General features: G+C 39.2%; 1 protein-coding gene across 1 annotated transcript in view; it reads left to right on the top strand.

Moving 5' to 3' along the window:
• Taf3 (TAF3 RNA polymerase II, TATA box binding protein (TBP)-associated factor, 140kDa) overlaps positions 1-20,218 on the top strand; it is a 143,927-nt gene that overhangs the window by 122,163 nt on the left and 1,546 nt on the right. The window contains exons 5-6 of the mRNA XM_013009417.1: positions 15,209-15,452; positions 19,183-19,289. Coding sequence (XP_012864871.1) covers positions 15,209-15,452; positions 19,183-19,289 — 351 coding nt within the window. The remainder of the gene's footprint in view (positions 1-15,208; positions 15,453-19,182; positions 19,290-20,218) is intronic.

Here is a 20,218-nt window from a genome sequence, read left to right as displayed (position 1 = left end):
CTGTAGCTCAAGTGGTAGAGTGCTCGCCTTGAGCTGAAGAGCTGAGGGACAGCGCCCAGGCCCAGAGTTCAAGCCCCATGACCGACAAAAAAAAAAAAGAAATCCTGAAATATATAAGAGGTTTAATGTTTTGAAACAAAACATAGATACTTTGCCCCTGTGTGACCTGAACATTTTGACAATAGAAATAGAGAATAATTAAGGGCAATTACATCATTTACAGGTCTTTCAAAGAAAATTAGCATTTAATATTTTAAAAAGTAGCCATATTTGCCGGGCGCTGGAGGCTCAAACCTGTAATCCTAGCTAATGAGGAGGCTGAGATCTGAGGATCGTGGTTCAAAGCCAGCCCGGGCACAAAAGTCCATGAGACTCTTATCTCCAGTAAACCACTCAGAATACTGGAAGTGGCTCTGTGGCTCAAGTGGTAGAATGCTTGCCTTGAGCTGTAGAGCTGAGGGACAGCACTCAAGCCCAGAGTTCAAGCCCCATGACCAACCAAAAAAAAAAAAAAAAGTAGCCAGATTTAACCAAAAGACATTTAACAGTGAAAATACATAGTAGCATTTTAGTGATAAGTGTTAGTGATACATTCTTAGAGACATACTAGTAAATGGTTCTTATCTCATTTTCTGCATTTTCCTTTTTATCCTTGAAATCATTTTATTTCTAGTCTAAATTTATTTAGGGTAATTTCATGTGTTGACATACAATATATTAAGAAATAGAAATTAAAAAGTAAGGAAATAATCAAATGTTAGTGTATCCAATATGATTTTAACTTCCTAGCTATGAGGTTAAAAAATAAAGTATGTTTTGTGGGGGAGGGCTGGGGACTAAATCCAGGGCCTTGTGCATGCTAAATATACATTGTACCGCTTTGCTAGATCCCTACCCCAACAGAGTATTTGAGATTATTGCTGCTGCTGTTGTTGTTCTGTTTATTTTAGAGACAGACTTGTTATTTAGCCCATACTGGCCTCAAACTTATGAGCCTCCTAGTTTAACTTCTTCAATGCTTAAGATACATGCACCATCATGCCTGGATTAAAGTGCTTTCTTCAAAAAAATTGTTTTAACGTGTTATTATTAGCATATTGTTATTTTTTGTTTTTATTTGGGCTCACCCTTCTTCCTTCCTTGCTTGCTTTCTAAGATAGAGTCTCACTATATTACTGAGGCTGGCTTTGATGTCACTGTGTAACCTAGACTGGCCTCAATTCATGATCCTTCTGTTTCTACCTCTCTAATGCTAGGATTACAGATATGTGCTCTCTTGACATATATTAATACTACAAAATAATGGCTGGGAATGTGGCTTAGCTTAACATGCATTATCATGACATACAATATACTAGGAAACCATGGGACCTATGTTTCTTTGGGTCTGGTTTACTTAACATGATTTTTTTCCAAGTCTTTCCATTTCCTAACAAATGGAACATTGTCATTCTTTCTGATGGAAGCATAGACTTCCATTGTGTGTATGTGTATGTGTGTGTGTGTGTGCCACATTTTCTTGATCTATTCATCTACTGAGGAGCATACAGGTTGGTTCTGTATCATAGCTATTGTAAATAATGCTGCGATAAACATAGTTGTGCTGGTAGCTTTAGTATAGCCTTGTTTGTAGTCATTTAGGTAAATGACCAGAAGTGGGGTTTCTTGGTCATAGGGGAGCTCTATGTTTATCCTTTTGAGGTGCCTCCATACTGCTTTCCAGAGTGGTTAAACAAGTTCACACTCCCACCAACAGTGCAGTAGAATTCACTTTGGCCACATCCCCTCCAGCATATGTTGTTATTAGATTTCTTGATTATAACCATTCTAACTAGGGTGAGGTGGAATCTCAATGTTGTTTTGATTTGTATTTCTTTTTATATTTTTATTTTTAAAGAAAATAATTGCAGGAATTGTAAATAATGGCTAAAAAGAAGCTTTAAGAGTTATGTAAATAACATTTAAATATTTTAATGACTATATTTGAATTTTAAAATTACTGATTTTTTAATGCTACTTGTCAAAGATACCAATATTTGTAAAATAATTCCCTAGTTGCTGAACATCTGGAAGAGAAATTGTGGGTTATATACATTAGTTTTGTCTTCTTATATATATTCTCATAAATTCAGCAGTTCTAAGCCCATACATGTCAGTGATAAATCTGAACCCTCTCTGAGAGGAAACATTTTCTTTTCTTTTTTTGGTACATTTTTTATTGTAAAAATGCTGTACAGAGGGGTTACAGTTACAGGAGCAAGGTAATGAGTACATTTCCTATTGAGCATTGTTGCCTCCTCCTTTGTTTTCCCCCTACCATCCCTTCCCTCCCACCTCCACAACTAACAACTAGCCCCCACCCCCCCACCCCCACCCCCAAACATTTTCTTACTCATATCATCAGCCATTTTCTGAATTTTCAGACAAGGGGTTCTTGACTTCTTTATATTACTTTCTCAATTTTACTGACCTAGAATTATGATGAAGTCCAGATTTAATTTTTTCCCCTGTCACTTTGTAGTTTGTTCCTGAACACCAAAGATGCAGTGTGTTTAAGAGAAAAACTGGTATACTGTCAGAAAAACCAGCTTTAGGTTTTGGGAAATGCTTTTACAACACAGTAAAACAAGTGGAAAGATTATAATCAAAGCATTTCCATCTTACTTGTAAACAATTACAGCACTTCTTACATGGATGCCACATTAAAAGACTTGGGAAAATTTACTGGATTCTATTCTAATGCAATTAGAGCTAATTTTGTTCTTTAAATGAATAAAAGGTCAGCTAGTAAATCTAGCTTATCTTGAGTCCAGACTTCAATAAATTGTTTTATTTAATTTGTTGTAAAAGATCTTATCCTTAATGGGTCTAGGTCTTATTAGTTCACTTAGGTTTTAAAATATTTATGACCACCTTTTTAGATATGATTTGAATGATGGTTGGAAAGTTTCACTCTGCAGTGTTATCAAGGCCCAAGATCACTAATTGAGTGAATATAGGAAGGTACTTAAGATTTGTTATCTGGAAAAAGCTGATGTAAACCTCTAGAATTTAAATGTTCTTTAACCTGTGACAGGCAGAGATAATTTAGCTGTATCATGGTAACCTTTTGGATACTATCTAATGATTATAATTTCTCCTAAAGACCAAACTACTCACACTTCTGGTGTTTAAAAACAATATGTTCCTACTGATTAAAACACACACACACACACACACACACACACACACACACACACACTTAGACCTCCTATTGTTGTGACCACTGGAATTTTTAATTCTTTGCATTCTGTTTTTCCTGTCACTTTTTAGGGGTCTATAGTAGATTCAGAAACTTACATGAAGATTTTGGATGCACAGAGTAACATTTCTTCACTGCTCCATGCCCACCTTTGTAGCTCAATATATAGATATTCAGTGTACTGTTGGACTGCCATGATTTAGAGTCTGGCAATATTTTCTTGTCACCATGGGCCAAGGCTCAGGAAAGTCTCCAGGCTATAGGGAGGGGTATGACATCAGCTCTTCTTGTTTTCCATGTCTGCTCTCTGCTGTGCCTCCTTCATGTCTGCCTCTTGCCTTCTGGGGAGCTGCCCCTCTTCTCTCCTCTGAGTCTTCCTCCTCTTCCTTTTTTTCACATTTCCCTTTAGCTTAACCTCATCTTTACCAAGCTTCCTCTACATAAAGAAAAGGCTCAAACTTCCTGTTCTCCTTCTCATTTATCAAAACTTACAGTCTTTAGGTGCAACTTCTCCAAGCTTAAATCCTAAGCCAAATGCATTCTGGTTTCTGCCAGAAGCTTTTCAGTAACTTCTCACTAAGATCATTAAATGTCCACCTCCCAGATCTAGAGAACATGGCCACCACAGTATAATCCTTTATGCTGTATTGGGCCATGTTTCCCCTGGTCTTTTTAGAACTTTTGGGTATTCTTGACTCTATACTTAAGTCTATGTTCTAATAAATCTCTTTTTTGTTTTTCTTTCATGGACTCCTTTTTCTTGATCCTTCTTCCTTTTTAGTCCTAGCCCATTTACTCTGTTCTTTGTCCCGAAAATGTGTCCTTATTCAGCTCATATTTCTCCCCAAGATTTATGCTAGTCCTCTTATTAGTGTTGACTCTGAACATTGATTTTAAGTATATACTCCTCTTCCTGGAAGTGTGATTTGTATTCTTTAGTGCCTTTTCCTCAAAATCTGGTGTAAAAAGCAATGGGGTGGGAGTGAAGGTGCGGAAGGCACCAATGGTGTATACCTATAATCTTAGCTCCTCAGGAGACTGAGATTTGAGGATCACTGTTCAAAGCCAGCTTGGGCAGGAAAATCCAAGAAATCAAAAAGCCAGAAGGAGAGCTGTGGCTCAAGTGGTACAATGCTAACCTTGAGCAAAGAAACTCTGGGACAGCACCAGGCCCTGAGTTCAAGCCCCAGCTTGAAAAAAAAAAAAAAAAACAAGACAATTGGGGTTCTTTTATTAAAAAAAAATGAGCAAGTACTATTAGATATGAAAGTACAAGTCTTTTTTTCCCTCATCACAAAAATAATACATAGTCACTATTTTAAAACATTAAGCTGGGCACTGGTGACTCATGCCTATAATCCTAACTACTCAGGAGGATGAGATCTGAGGGTTGTGGTTCAATGCCAGCCCTAGCAGGAAAGTCTGTGAGACTCTTTATCTCTACTTAACCACCAGAAAACCAGAAGCGGTGTTGTGGCTCAAAGTGATAGAACAAAAAAGCTCAGGGATGGCACCCAGGCCCTAAGTTCAAGCCCTATTACCCTCTCAAAAAAAAAAAAAAAATTAACTGTTAGGACCAGATACAGTGGTTCATGCCTGTAATTCTGGCTATTCCAGAGTCAGCTATCAGGAGGATTCAATTTGAGGCAAGACTGGGGAAAAAGTTAATAAAATCCCATGTCAGCAATAAGCCAGAGGCTGGGAATGTGCCTTAGTGGTAGAGTTTTTGCCTAGCATGCATGAAGCCCTGGGTTTGATTCCTCAGTACCACATACACAAGAAAGGCCAGAAGTGGTTCTGTGGCTCAGGTGGTAGAGTGCTAGCCTTGAACAAAAGCTCAAGGACAGTGTCCAGGTTCTGAGTTCAAGCCCCAGGAATAATAACAAAAAGGCAGGTTTGGCTATGTGTATATGTGTGTGGCCGTGTGTGTGTGTGCGTGTGTGTGTGTGTGTGCATGTATGTGCGCGTGCGTGCGCACCTACACGTATGAGCATGTTTCCCTTTAGTGATACTAATGTTTGAATTCAGGGCCTTGCTTTTGCAGGTAATCTACCACTTGAGCCATCCCTCCAAACCCATGATAGATACTAAATTAAAACTTGTTATCTTACTATAGTGGTATATACAGAAGCTGGCATCCTAGTTTCTAGTGACTATAGTATAGCAATAGTATTTCCTATGTAGGAGTTGTCATGTCTAGCATTTGTTTTATAATATCTGTATTTGCTTTAAAAAAAACTGTTGACTCCAGATTTGGTAATATTAGCTGTGAATAAATGAGACAGTATGGGGCTGAGAAGGTAACTCAGTGGTAGAGTGCTTGCCTTGCATGCATGAGGCCCTGGGTTTGATTCCTCAGCACCATATAAACAGAAAAAGCTGGAAGTGCCACTGTGGCTCAAGTGATAAGAGCACTAGCCTTGAACTGAAGGGCTGAGAGACAGTGCCCAGGCTCCACGACTAAATAAAAATAAATAAGACAGTAACTGGTATGGGACCATGAGCCAAAGTCTGAAAAATAGTACTTCTACCATATATGTAGGAACTATGTCTATGAACTGTCTGTGATACAATATGTTTATCGGATTGTAGTTTGTAATATGTATTTCATCTTAAGTATACAGTAAAGTTTATTATAATTAAAATGCCTTTAAAATTCCTTTTTTGATCTAATGAGAAATATTAATCTATGACTTGTGAATTCTGCTAAAACATAGAGGAGCATAGAGATTAGTGCTATCATTTGTTTTGAACTAGGATGAACCAAATGAGTAGATCACAACTGTAAGTGGTAAACAGCCATATTATTTTTCTCCCCCTCTTACTTATTAAAATATAGAATATCTTGCTTCTTTTTCATTGTACTACCTATTAGGCTTGTATTAAATACAAGGTAAAAATCCACATTTACTTTATAAATTTAGGCCACTCAAAGAATGTTAATCCAGTAAACTTTGCTTCTGTTGCTTTTTTTCTGGCCTTTCTAGGATGTCTTATTTTTCTACAAATGTGCATATCTGTCAATCAGTACATGTACTTTAAAGAATTGCTATTATTTAATTTTAAAATAAATAGCTTGCAAATAAGGAATATTTTTCCAGACTAATGTTTGGCCCTTTACTAATTTGTGTTCTCTGTAGCAAGCATGTTGGAATTGAAACAATTTTGAGATTAAAATCAAATGCAAGTTTCCCAGCACTGGTGGGTGAGTGCTTCAAGTAAGGGAGAGGAGGAGAGGGGGTGGTCAGGACAGGGAAGAGCCACCACAGAGGTACTTCACATTCCACCTCTCAGCGTCTTTGCCTGGTTGGTGTCCATTCCACACGGGTCTTCAGAATGGATATATGCAACTGACTCCCACTCTTCTGTTTTTTTGGCAGGCAAGGGGGTTGTTTGTTTTATGATGCTGGGCAGGCTAAGCCTCTACCCCAGCCTTACTGCCCCATTCCCTTTTCTTGACTACCCCTCTGGCTAAGTTTGAGACTTCTTTCCCTTCTTTCCCATCATCCTGGATGTTAAAGATTAGTAGAAAACACTCAATAGATAAGAGGACCGAATCTAAAGCAGCTCTCTAAAAGTCATAATAAATCTTTTATTTCGACCTGAAAGTCTATAGTAATGTCAGAGACCTTTGCTTTCCTGCTTCTTTTTTCCATCAATGGTTTTCTTTTCCATCTCTTTCTTTTCGAATGGCCTTAACTTCGGAACAAATCTGAAGTCAGTGGAATAATTTCAAAAGCCTTTTCTTGCCTCAGCAGAATTGGAGAAACTTTTTTTTTGAGGGGGTATCTAGGTTTTGTTTCTGTGTTTGAAACTCCTCGTGTTCATGAAAGCTCCTTAAATCAATGTAATCAAAATTATCATTTCTTAAATATTTTATAATATTTATTGTAACTAATTTATTTTTCTACAAATGTGCATATCTGTTAATCAGTATTGCTATTATTTAATTTTAAAATAAATAGCTTGCAAATAAGGAATATCTCTCTGTGTTTCTCCTTTCCCCCTCTTCCCTTGACCCTATCTTGTTCTCTGTCTTCTTTGTTCTTTTTTATGTTCAGTTATCCTATCTTGATCATTGGCAGTTCTTTCATATTGTCTATTGGATTTTGATACAACCTCATTTGTATTTAGTAGCTTTCCAACTACAAAATGTTCCATGTTTATCTTATGGCATAGTTCTGTATATCATATATTTGGAAATATACAATATTTCTGTTCATCTAATGAACACTTATTTAGTCAGGAATGTTTTAGGAGGGAATCACAAAATGGTGTACTAGAGATGCCCATGGCTACTGGGATGTCCTATTAGTAAGACTTCTAGGCCTTCTCGATGGACAGAAATAGGTAAACTTGAAAGGAAAAAAAAAGGCAAGTTTATATTATTTCTAATTCAGATTTAACATTATTGTTATTTTGAATGTATTTCTTTAGCTTCTCTTTTTACATTACAAATCTTCAATCTTAACAGCATTATCAAAATTATTTCCTTTATTTTTGCAAGAACTGTATAAAATAGTCTGAAAACAAAAACGCCACCATTACCAAACTAGTAATAGAATGCTGGGTGATATTAAGGATTGAGATTTTCTTTAGTGCTTGCTATAAAGTTCTACTGTGGCTGTGTGAGCAACTGAAATTATATTTTCTAGCATGATATACTTTGAGGTTTGTTCATTCTCCTTAGTTTCAATTCAGAGGCAATTTTTAAAATTTTAATTTTCTGAATATGTAAACCATTTACCTGCCTCCAAAGTTAAAACTAAATGACAAGATACATTCAGAGGTCTTGAATTCTTCACTTTCTCTATACTCTTAATACTGCTTACCCTATTGGTTGCCATTTTTATATCTTTTATTTCTCATAATTATTATATCTCTAGTTCTTGTTGATACTTTTCAGAGGAAAGAATTAGTATTTATTGAAATATGAGGGAATATGTGTTATTCATTGTTTATTTCAATATTACTGTCCTTCTAGATATTCTATAGATTTTGAATATTTGGCAATGGAACTATAATCATTTGGGCCTCCCACATGAAATGACAATTCTATAATGGTGATGTTTTTCTCTAATTATTTCATATAATTCATTTTTCAAATAGGTCATGCCTACATTATTTGATGTGTACTTGGGCCATGACAAGATAAAATACTCATTTTACGAGATGGTGTAAATATTCAAGAGGCAAGCCATGAGTTTGAGGAATGAAATCCGTTCACAATTGTCTTATAATTATATGAATGTTAAAATTTGAGCTGTATCACAAAAAATAAGGAATAATGAATGATTAATTAAAAGACTTAATAAAACTGATTTTCATAATTTAGGTATTTTATCAATGTGAAATAAGGAAATGACCATATTACAATTTGGCATATTAAGTGGTGATACTCAAAAATATAAGCTCTCCAAAATTAAGAATAATCATTTATATACCTAAGTTAGGAAAGTTGAGTATTTGGTATATTACTTTTCTAATATACCAAACTCAGTGATTTGAAGCAACTTTTTGCATTGGTTATTTTCAATGTAGGGTCTTGCTTTGTGACTAGCTGGCCAGCCCCTCCATCTTCCTGCTTTTGCCTCCCCCCACCCCCAATCCCCATCCCCATTTGCTGAAGTTGACAACCATTGAGTTTTGGGAACTTGTATGCCCTGGCTTGACTTGAACCACAATTCTCTGATTTCCATCTCCCAGTAGCTAAAATTATAGGCTTGAGCCCTGGTGCCTGGCAGAACTTTTATATATATATATGAATAGTTTTTCTCCATTGAAAAATTTCCCTGTTCAGAAGATTCAGTAAAATTTACAGAAGTGATACTAATGTTTTTCACCTGTGGTATCATTTTGTTACATTTAAAAACAGCTGTTCACTTTTAGGGGTAAATAAGTAAGCCATTGTGAGGGAACTTTTGAACTTTGTAAGCAGTTTAGTAGCCAGTAATTTGGACTTTGATAATTTAGATCACTGGTTTCATAGTGTTTGCACACAATAGCTGAATAATGAGGATCATTAAACTCCCTGTGCCAGAACATACCCAAATTGTGTTTGCCTCTAACCTTGGAGGCTCTGTTGGGCTGAGAGGCAAGGATTGGCTCTTTATTGACTTGTCAAGCTGTGAGTTTGCATTACAGCTCATGACCCAGTCTATTTGTTTCACTGCTTTGTGGTGGGGAAACAGGTAAAGAAATCCTGCTGAAAGTCCTTCCTTCTGCACGTTTGCATGAATAACACCAGTGTTAGGGCACTGTGACCAATGCCTCCAAAAGAGGTAATGTTAGCAGCATGGAGCCATTGTGGGACCCAGCTGTGGGCGGTATTGCTTTCTCTGTGAGACATTGGGCTTTCAGCAGAAAGCTCTGGAGGAGAACTTACCATGCAATTAAGTAGGAAAGAAAAAGTGATACTTTAGGGAGAAATATTCAGAGAAGCAAAACACTGTCTGCAATCAAGAACAGCAGTGAACTTGGCCAGGTGTAATTCAGAAGTGTTTTTACAGTGACCATATTAGGTTCGCTGTTGACAGTTTATCTGGCCAGGCATGAGATACCACATTAATATTATCCTGTTAGGTATTTTCTTATTATGCTAAAAATTAAGGAAATAATAAAAGGATTAAAACCATATGTTCTATTACCACAAGTTACTTAGCAGCTAAGATCAAAATAACTCAAAGTCTGATGAACTATCTTTGGAACTTCCAACCAGTTGAGGAAAGCAGTTCACTTTTGGTGCCATTGTAAATCCAGTGTATCCCTTGAAAATAAAAAGGATAGTTTGTCTTGTCAACATGTAGTATCCACTCTAATAAGTTTTCCTTATGATACCCAAATGTGAGATCTCCATGTGACTCACATATATATGTGTGTTACCTTGCACTTATCCTCATCTCTTAAAAGTCCTACCCTCTGTCACATTACCACACTGAGGACTAGGCATATGAACAAATGGACCTTGTGGAACTAACTACAAACGTAGGAATATCTAATGTCCATTCAAACTTACAACTTCAGTTACATGAAAACAACAGCATTGTTATATGAGGCTGTCTACCTTTCCCACTTGGCCACTTTGTTGTTGATCTCTGTTAGTGATGATGGAGTCAATTTAGAATAAACTAAATTGTCAGCTCTTTGATTTAGCTTGTGGGTTTTTTTTTTTTTCACATCCATTTAGGACTGTTATGGTCAACACTTAGACTTTAGCCACTAAAGTACCCCATATCTACAGAAATGTAAGCAGATTTAACTGTACAACTCAGTTGAAGCATCATTTAAAAACTCCCAGCAGCATGTTAGGTGTGTATATAATGACACAAATTTTTATTTTTTTAAATTGTCTGTATTGTACAAGCTACACAATTAATTATAGACAAGCCAAAAGAAAAAGCAATCTTAGTGTATAGATGAAATTTCTGGGCATTTTGGCATTGTATATTCTTTTGATTGAATTTTTTTCAAAGTACACATTCATAGAATTTATGTTTTAAGGAAGGAGTTTTTATGTAAATGTGTGTGTGCGTTTGTGTGGGGGGGTGTGGGGGTGTGTGTGTAGAGAGAGAGAGAGAGAGACTACCGCTGCCAACAACAGTTGTGATCATCCTGTATTAATTTAACCTTTCCCCTACTTGGGGTATTTAAAATTAGTCATACTACCTCTTTATATTTTCAATCATAAATATGAGTTTATTAATAATTTTCTTTACCCTATGGCATTACATAATTGTCTATTTCCTCAGAATCAATTTCTAGAAGCCTAACCCCTGGTCAGAAGCTTGAATATTTTGAAAGTTTTGGTAACTACCCAGAAATACTACACCATCACCCCTCCTATTCCCCATCCCGACAACACTGGGTGGAGTTGGTCCTTTTAACCTTCGCTTTCTCTCTCTCTCTCTCTCTCTTTCTTTTCTGTGCCAGTACTGGGATTTGAACTCAGGGCCTGAGCACTGTCCTTAGCTTTTCACTCTAATGCTCTACCACTTGAGCCACAGCTCTAGCTCCAGATTTTTGATGATTAATTGGAGATTCAAGTCTCATGGGTTTTTCTGTCCAGGCTGGCTTTGAACCATGATCCTCATATCTTAGCCTCCCTAGTAGCTTGGACTACAGATATGAGCCATTGGCACCCAGCTTTAGCTTTTAAAGGCATTTTATTGTGTGTTTGTATTTTTTTTAATTAGTTAAGACAGAACACTCTTCCTATGTATTGCTCGCTTGTTTTTCAAAACCCTATACATTTGCTTACTTTGGTGGATGTGTCGTCTTGTTTTTGTCAGTCCTAGGATTTGAACTCAGGGCCTGAGCACTATCCCTCAGTTTTTGTGCTCAACCTCATGCTCTACCATATGAGCCACAGCTTTGCTTCTGGCTTTTTAGTGGTTAATTGGAATAAGAGTCTCTAATTGCCTGGGCTGGCTTTAAACTATTTTCCTCAGATCTCAGCCTCCTAAGTAGTTAGGATTATAGGCCTGAACCACTCGTGCCGGCTGTTTTGTTTTACTTAATCTTCAAGACCTCTAACATTTATAGTTGGTGATATAGCTGTAACTTGATAGATTCCCCCTCCCCCCCAAATTGCAACATCACAAACTGATCATTGAGCTAATAGTCAACTGCAAGTGATGGTTGTATAGTGAATCATAAGATCTGTTCATTTTGACAACGGGTTCAGTCTTTATCTCCATCAAGCATTTTCGACTGGAGTAGCTAACAAGTAGAAGAATGGAAATAAAATGATACACTAGTTGTGTTCATGTAGCGTTCTGAGTTCCCACATGTCAATCCTATTGTTTGTGTTGGATAGCCTCTCATTGATTAATACTCTTTTGTTGATGACTGATTTTCTGGCTAATTTCTGTGGTAGTCATTCAGATCTAGTACGATTTCCCTCTTCCTATCCAGCTTTTTTTTTTTTTTTTTGTCGGTTGTGGGGCTATCCAGCTTTTGTTCTCCCTCCTCTTCTTCCTTTCTCCCTAGTTAACTCCACTTAACTACAAACGAAAGTACATGAGTGTTGCCCCACGCTTCCCAGCCTAAGCTGGCAAATCCTTCACCTTTTACATGTCTCTGTCTCTGTCCTTTTACCCACTCTCCTCTATCTACCCTCACCTTTATCCCACTCTCCTCCTCAGGTCATAGAGTATGTTACTACTTACTTTGTTTGCTATAATTTTAATTGACCAGAAAAATATATGAACTATATAATTTCATCTAAGAGGTCACTACCTTGCAGGACCAGATTTTGTGTTGTTGGTTTAACTAAATATGTTCAGATTCATCAAGTGCCTACTGAAAGCTAGTTTAGATTTAGTTAGATGCTGGCATCTAACATGATACAAAAATTGTGAAAAAATGAAGATAAAAGCTTTCTATTCTTTTCAGAAACTACTAATAGAGCTGGGTTAACAAACAAGTCTACAAATTAAATGACTGGCAGTCCAGCGCAGAGAAGAGTGTATGTGTGCCTAGCATGTTCAAGGGGCCTGAGGATCTCTCTCTCTCTGTGTGTATTTGTGTGTGTGTCCTCTCCCTCCTTCCTTCTTTCCCTCTCCCCCTTTCGCCTTCTTTCCCTCTCTAGCTTCTTGGAATAAATAATGCCCTTAAGAAGTTTCTAAATGGCAGCCATCCAAGGCTTTGTTTGAGATTTACAGTTTTTCATAGTCATAATCTGACTGATGACAATGTCTTAGGGGAAAAATAATCATCTCATAGTATGGACATAAAACTGCCATAGCCCCACTTTTTCAACGAAGTCCTTGAATGAGCATGGGAAATATTTATATTTATCCCATTAATTACCTGCAAGTGTGATGCCACCATCATCTCCAGCACCAAAGCAGACCTAGGCCTCCCATGACTGGGGATAGAAACTCCCATCATTTATTTGGCTGCTGGTGGTACTGTACGAGCCAGTGCTATGCAGTATCCATGTCTGTCATCTTTCTTCCTTCCTTCCTTCTTTCCTTCCTTCCTTCCTTCCTTCCTTTCTTTCTCTCTCTCTTTTTTCCTTCCTTTCTTTCTTTCTTTCTTCCTTCCTTCCTTCCTTTCTTCCTTTCTTTCTTCCTTCCTTCCTTCCTTTCTTCCTTTCTTTCTTTCTTTCTTTCTTTCTTTCTTTCTTTCTTTTTTCCTTTCTTTCTTTCTTCCTTCCTTCCTTTCTTCCTTTCTTTCTTTGGCTTGAATTCAGGGCCTGGCACTGTCCCTGAGCTTTTTCAGCTCAAAGCTAGTATTCTACAACTTTGAGCCACAGCTCCACTGGTTTCAAACTGTGATCCTTTGATTCCAGCCTCCTAAGTAGCTAAGATTGCAGGCAAGAACCACCAGCACCCACCTCCGCCATCTTTCTAATACTGTCTTTGCTGTTTTTTGACTACTTATTCTATCAACAGAAAAATAGATGTGCTAAAGTGTCTAATTATGATTGTGGATTTGACTGTTTCTAACACCTCTTCCATTTTTACTTTATATTTTTAAGGCTATGTTATTAGATACATACAGACTTTAAATTGTCAGATACTTAACTAGCAAATTGGATTCTTTTATCATGGGCAACTGGACTTGCAGTTTTTCTTTTTGAAATCATCCTGGTCATCTCAGTCTGCACAGATATTTCCATAGCACTGGCTTTGATGCTGAGAAGACCTCAGAAATGCACTTGATATCATGATATGTAGGTCCTCCAGAAGGTTTTGTTGTTAGCAGGAGCAAATGAGATAACATAAACAAATATTTAGTACAGTGTCTGGGCTATAATTGACTTTCAAGTGTTTAGTACAGCAGGGAACATAATAAGTGCTCAATAAATATCCACTGCTAATTATGGTAAAGATGGGCACTCTGTGACCAGTGACTTTATTGCTAAGAATAAAGCTTAAGGAAATCCTTGAGCATTACACGTGAATACATACTACCTTTAGAAGGACAATGGACAAAAACCACTGTCTTATTCAGAAATAGAATACTATGTATAGAAATTAAATAATACACATTTGGATGTATCAAAGAAGTTAATCAAAATATAGAAAACCAAATATGAGGGCTGGGAAGGTGGCTCAGTGGCAGAGCGCTTGCCTTGCATGCATGAGGCCCTGGGTTCCATTCCTCAGCACCACATAAGCAGAAAAAAAAAAAAAAAGCCGGAAGTGGCACTGTGGCTCAAGTGGTGGGGGGTAGCCTTGAGCTGAAGAGCTGAGGGACAGTGCCCAGGCCCAGAGTTCAGGCCCCACGACTGGACCCAAAAACAAAAAAAGAAAAGAAAACCAAATATGAAATCTAGTTACAAAGAATATACTGTGATACTGCTTATATTTAAGTTAAAATGTAAATAATCATAGTATATATTCTTTATAGATATCTACAAAGGCGGAAAAGCCCAGAGAACAAAAGTGGGTTCTAGGTATGATTGCAGGGAGGGAGGGAGAGAAGTAGGGAGGGCTTTGTTTCCTGATGGTTCCCAGAAGTGACCTTGTCACAGCTGCTCCAGCCACAGGAAGTACCCACTGACCCACTTCCCCTTCTGTATTGATTATTAAAAACTTTTCTAAGTAGCTGACCATTGAAGGACAATTTGAGAATATAAAAAAGTCTAAGTAGGGCTGGGAAGGTGGCTCAGTGGTAGAGCGCTTTCCTTGCATGCCTGAGGCCCTGGGTTCGATTCCTCAGCACCACATAAGCAAAAAGAAAAAAGCCGGAAGTGGCGCTGTGGCTCAAGCTCAAGCCTTGAGCTGAAGAGCTGAGGGACAGTGCCCAGGCCCAGAATTCAGGCCCCACAACTGGACCCAAAAAAAAAAGTCTAAGTAGAGCCCTTAATTGAGGAATGGTCTTGAACTCTGAGTTCTTTCACTATCTCTGAACTCCTGAAAACATCCTTTGCATCTAGATGAAGGAAGATTTTAACATGTGCTTTGAGTTGGTTATCCTGTTCTGACTTCTGCTTTTCCCTCTCTTCTTTCTTAACAGTGTCATCAGCAAGGTGGTTCCAGCCCCGGAGGCTAAGCCAGCCCCTTCTCTGAATAGACCCAAAACCCCACCACCAGCCCCAGCCACGGTTCCTGTGCACGTGAACCCCACCCCCCTGCCACTCCTCGCCCAGGCTGCAGCATGTCCAGCTCTGGTGCCCTCCCCATCCCCTGCCATCTCTGGGGCAGGAAGCTCCAAGGCCCCTGTGAGAAGCGTAGTGACTGAGACAGTCAGCACTTACGTGGTACGTAGCATTTTCACAGTAGCTGAGAGCCTATTAGGAGAGCATTTTCCAGTAGAAGGAATAACCGTATGTGTCACTATTAAGTTGCAGAGGAAATTCTTCATAACAAAAGAAGTACTTTCCAACTTTTGGCTGAAAAGCATTACCTTGCAGCATTTGTCTGTTCAGTCTCTAGAATGTCAAAGCGTTGTTTTTCATTATTTTGTATTGATTTGGAATAAGATTGTATGCAACAGTATCGCCATATAAATACAAGAGTGAATGCTGACATTTAAATCCAAACTGAATTTCTTGGTCGAGCAATGGAGATACTCACTTAAAAGTGTTAGGTTTTTAAAAAGAGGTGGCCGAGTAAGAACAGCACCACGCACGTGGTATTCAGGTAAGGGGTAGGTTTATTCAGTAGACCTGCTGGGACCAGGCAAAGTTGGCACTCCACGCGCTGGCAAAAGAGAGCGTCTGGCCCAGGGTTAGGCCTTATATAGGGTAGGGGGTGGGGAAAGGTGAGTCCAGGTAAAGGGAAGTGGGATCTGGTGGGGAAAGGTGTGGCCACATCAGATTAAGATGTGACCTCAGCGGATGCAGATGTGACCTCTTCCAGGTGTCCCAGTTGCCTAGGTAACGCAGGTACTAGGCGAGGTCTGTTTGCCGTCCAGGAATGGACCTAACAAAAAGTACAATTTATGTCATATACACCGAATTTTATAAGCTAGCTATTTGTGAGTTGTAGTACTAATTACAGCATTTTATTGGCTAAGACCCAGAATGTGTCAGGGCTTGTATGTTACGTGGAAATGGACTTTTAGACTGCAGAACTTCCTCAGTGTACACGATGGCTTTGAGTTACAACATGCACCATGATTAATGAGTCCATATTGTCCAGGGAATGTTTTAGGTATTTTCTCCTGATTTTTTTTTTGGGGGGGGTCCAGTCCTGGGCCTGAACTCTGGGCCTGGGCACTGTGCCTCAGCTCTTCAGCTCAAGGCTAGCGCTCTACCATTGAGCCACAGTGCCATTTCTGGCTTTTTTCTTTTTGCTTATGTGGTGCTGAGGAATCGAACCCAGGGCCTCAGGCATGCAAGGCAAGTGATCTACCACTGGGCCAGCTTCTCTCCTGTTTTTCTTCTGGTGCTGGGGATTGAACATGAGCCCTGTACTTGCTGGGGAAGCACTACAGCACTGGAGCCACTCCCCCAGCCCTTGTCTTCCACATTCTTAACAGTCTCCAATCTTGTTCAAACCCAAATTCATTCTATATATGAAATATTTATAAAGCTATGCTCCATGGACACTGAAGAGTGACCCCCAAACACACACAGAATGCTTCTGGAGTGTGAAAGCATTGGCGTGGCCATGACCCCTGGCTCTGCAGATGGTTGTATGAGCCTGGCAATAGCCTTGGTCTCTCTGAACAGACATGATTGGGAAGTGCTGAGGTGGTATTCATGGTATTTATTGTTACAAACCATACAACACCATGTTACTTAAAGAAACTTAGAAGGAAATACATCATTAAATGGTTGAGCTATTATGATGTTACACAGAGCACAAAAGAAAATCATAAGTATTCAAAGAGGATATAGATGTGAAAATTTGCAGAAAATTATTAAATTATGCCAGGTCCTGGTAGCTCATGCCTGTAAATCTGGCTATTCAAGAGACTGACCTCCATGGCACACAATTCAAAGCCAGCTCAGGGCAGGAAAGTCCATTCTTATCTCCAGTTAACCACCAAAAAGCCAAAATTAGAGCTGAAGTTGGAAGTGGTACAGCACCAATCTTGAGAACAAAAGCTCAGAAATAGCACCTCGGTGCTTAGTTCAAGCTCCAGGAACAATCCCTACCCCACCCCCCATTTTTAAAAAAGTGATTTTCAGCAAGAAATTAAAAATGGTAGCATGAGCTCAAGTGGTAGACTGCCAGCCATGAGCGAAAAGGCCAAGGAAGAGCCTCAAGCCCTGAGTTCAGTCCCCTAGTATTGGCAGAAAGGAAAAAAACAGTAATGGTTTTCCACTGTATGTGTGGGCCAACACCATTGAGAAGGGTTCACAGGAATGACAATGTAACCAAGAAGCTTCAAAACCTTAGAGACACTGTGCATTTACAGTGTGAAAGATGTGACGGGGCACAAAGTCCATGTGTCACTGTCTACTGTTGGTGTTGGAGCAGCACTTCCAATCCCAGGGCTCATGTTTCCCATTCTTGACCTATCCAAAGGCTCTTCTATGATGAGTAAATACAGTAGTATGTTTGAGAGAACTTAGTGAACTGTGACGTATTGGGTGATGTCGATGCAAAGGCAAATTTTTTAAGTAGCAGAGTCATGGGCTGCTAATTTCAAGGAAGGTCACCCAGCAGCAAGACTGGCCATGCGTGGTAGCTTTGGGGCACAGTGCACCAGAACAACCTCAGCCCCTGGAGGGCTAGTGCATGGGGACGGCTGGCCATCTCCACGTGGTGCACTTCCCTCAGGCAGGGAGACATTACCTCTCACCCACTGCTGCTTTTTGGGTCTCTATAGAATTCTTTCTTCCAGCCTGGTTTTGATAATGTGAAATTTGAGGAAGTGGAACAATTAAAGATGCTTCCTATTTAACTGCTAAGTTAATAAACTCCAGAGTATATAATATTTGTAGTGAAATAGTGATTAAATGTGAGGTTCTTTGGCCTCCTGAACCCCTTATTTCATTTGCCATTTAGTTGATTGTACTTTTCTAAAAATGTCATGAAAGGAATGGAAAGTTACTTAGTAACAACTCTTTTATATCCTTGATCGTATCAGCCTGTTCAGGAGAAGGGTTTGGCTAATAAGTAATTGAGTGATACATGCATGTTTGGCTGTATGTATAATCCCCTGCCTGTGATGTGCTTCAGGAAGCAATGAGTGCTTGAATGCTACAGTCCAGCTTTCAGAAATACCAATTGTTACTGCCATTAAGAACCTAATCATGCCAGGCACTGGTGGCTCACGCCTGTAATCCTAGCTACTCAGGAGGCTGAGAATTGAGGATTGTGGTTCAAAGCCATTCCAGAGAAGGCTGTGAGACTCTTATCGCCAATAAACTACTCAAGAAAAGCCAGATCTGAGCTGCCACTCAGACAGAACACTAACCTTGAGCAAAAGCAGCCCAGGGGCAGCGCCCAGACCCTGAATTCAAGACACAGGATGGCGGGGGGGAGGAGAAGACCCTAATCATTAAGAACTAATGTGGCTATAGGAATTTTTCAGATGAAGCAGATTATACATCACTTTATCACATTGTTCACAGAGGTGATTATAAAATAGCATATACAACAAAGTTTAGAATATTCATTAGCAATGGTTTATCATAACTGGATGTGGTGGTACAGGTTTGTAATCCCAACCTAGCACTGTAGAAGCTGAGTCAGATGCATTACAAGTTTGAGGCCAACCTGAGCTACAAAGAAAGAAAAAGACAAAGGAAAAAAAAAAAGTAAGAGTATATCATTGATTTCATATACTTCCAAAAGAAGAACTGTGCTCATTTTGTTAAGAATTTTTTATTAGCATACATTAGTTGTAGAAAAGGAGTTTTATCGTGACATTTTCATGCGTGTATACCATGTGATTGTGGCTTTAATGAAGAGCTAATCTACTATGGTTTCAGGCTGATTTGTCAGGTATTTAGTAACCACTCTTTCTGGTCTTCTGTTGGTTCTTCTTCCCTATTCCATCTGGATTTGCTCCTTCCCCTGCAATCCCTTCAGATCCGAGATGAGTGGGGCAATAAGATCTGGTTCTGCCCTGGGTGCAACAAGCCTGATGATGGGAGTCCAATGATTGGCTGTGACGGCTGTGATGACTGGTACCACTGGTGAGTCCCCAGACCTCCACCCACCCCACTTCTGGGAGGAAGCAGGGCCTGTCCCCAGTTCAGGGACTACCCAAGAGTGGCCTGCCGAGTACAGTACTAGAACCTGGATGATTCAGTCAGTTGCAAAAAAATGAGTCTTTGTACTAAGGGTATTCAGCCTAAATTCTGAATAATTTTGTTGTCATCCTTCTTATAAAAATAAGTAAGACACATAGAGGTTTGCTTTTTCCTCTCTACTTATGTTCAGTATGAGCAACAGCCCTTCACAGCTCCAGGAAGAGGTAACTCCTTGAAAACAATAAACTTGATACAGACTGCAGAGATAAAGACAGCTAGTCTGTGTTTATACCCCTTCAGCAGCTTCTTTAAAACTGAAGAGGCTCAGTCAAAACATAAGCAATCTTTCTTTTATTTAGCTTTAAAATATAAAATGTAAAAGGATACCTGGTCAGTTATAACATATGATGTCTGTAAGATGAAAGTGGAGTATTAAGCCGGGTGCCAGTGGGTCACATCTGTCATCCTAGCTACTCAGGAGGCTGAGATCTGAGGATCACTGTTCAAAGCCAGCCGGGGCAGGAAAGTCTGTGAAACTCTTATCTCCAATAAACCACCAGAAAACCGGAAATGGCTCTGTAGCTCAAGTGGTAGTGCACTAGCCTTGAGCTGAAGAGCTGAGGGACAGCACTCAGGCCCAGAGTTCAAGGCCCACGACCGACAAAAAAAAAAAAAAGTGAAATATTACTAAAAAGACTTATATTATTCCTGGTTGGAAGGCTGATTGACCTAATTAATCTTCTGAGAGGGCCTATAAAAAGAAACATTAGGCCGGGTGCTAGTGGCTCACGCCTATAATCCTAGCTACTCAGGAGGCTGAGATCTGAGGATCGCGGTTCAAAGCCAGCCCGGGCAGGAGAGACCGTGAGACT

The sequence above is a fragment of the Dipodomys ordii genome, unplaced genomic scaffold (assembly GCF_000151885.1).
Source record: "Dipodomys ordii isolate 6190 unplaced genomic scaffold, Dord_2.0 Scaffold9, whole genome shotgun sequence".
Lineage (NCBI taxonomy): Eukaryota > Metazoa > Chordata > Mammalia > Rodentia > Heteromyidae > Dipodomys > Dipodomys ordii.
The sequence above is the reverse complement of the archived record's forward strand: the minus strand, read 5'-3'. Positions and strand labels throughout refer to the sequence as shown.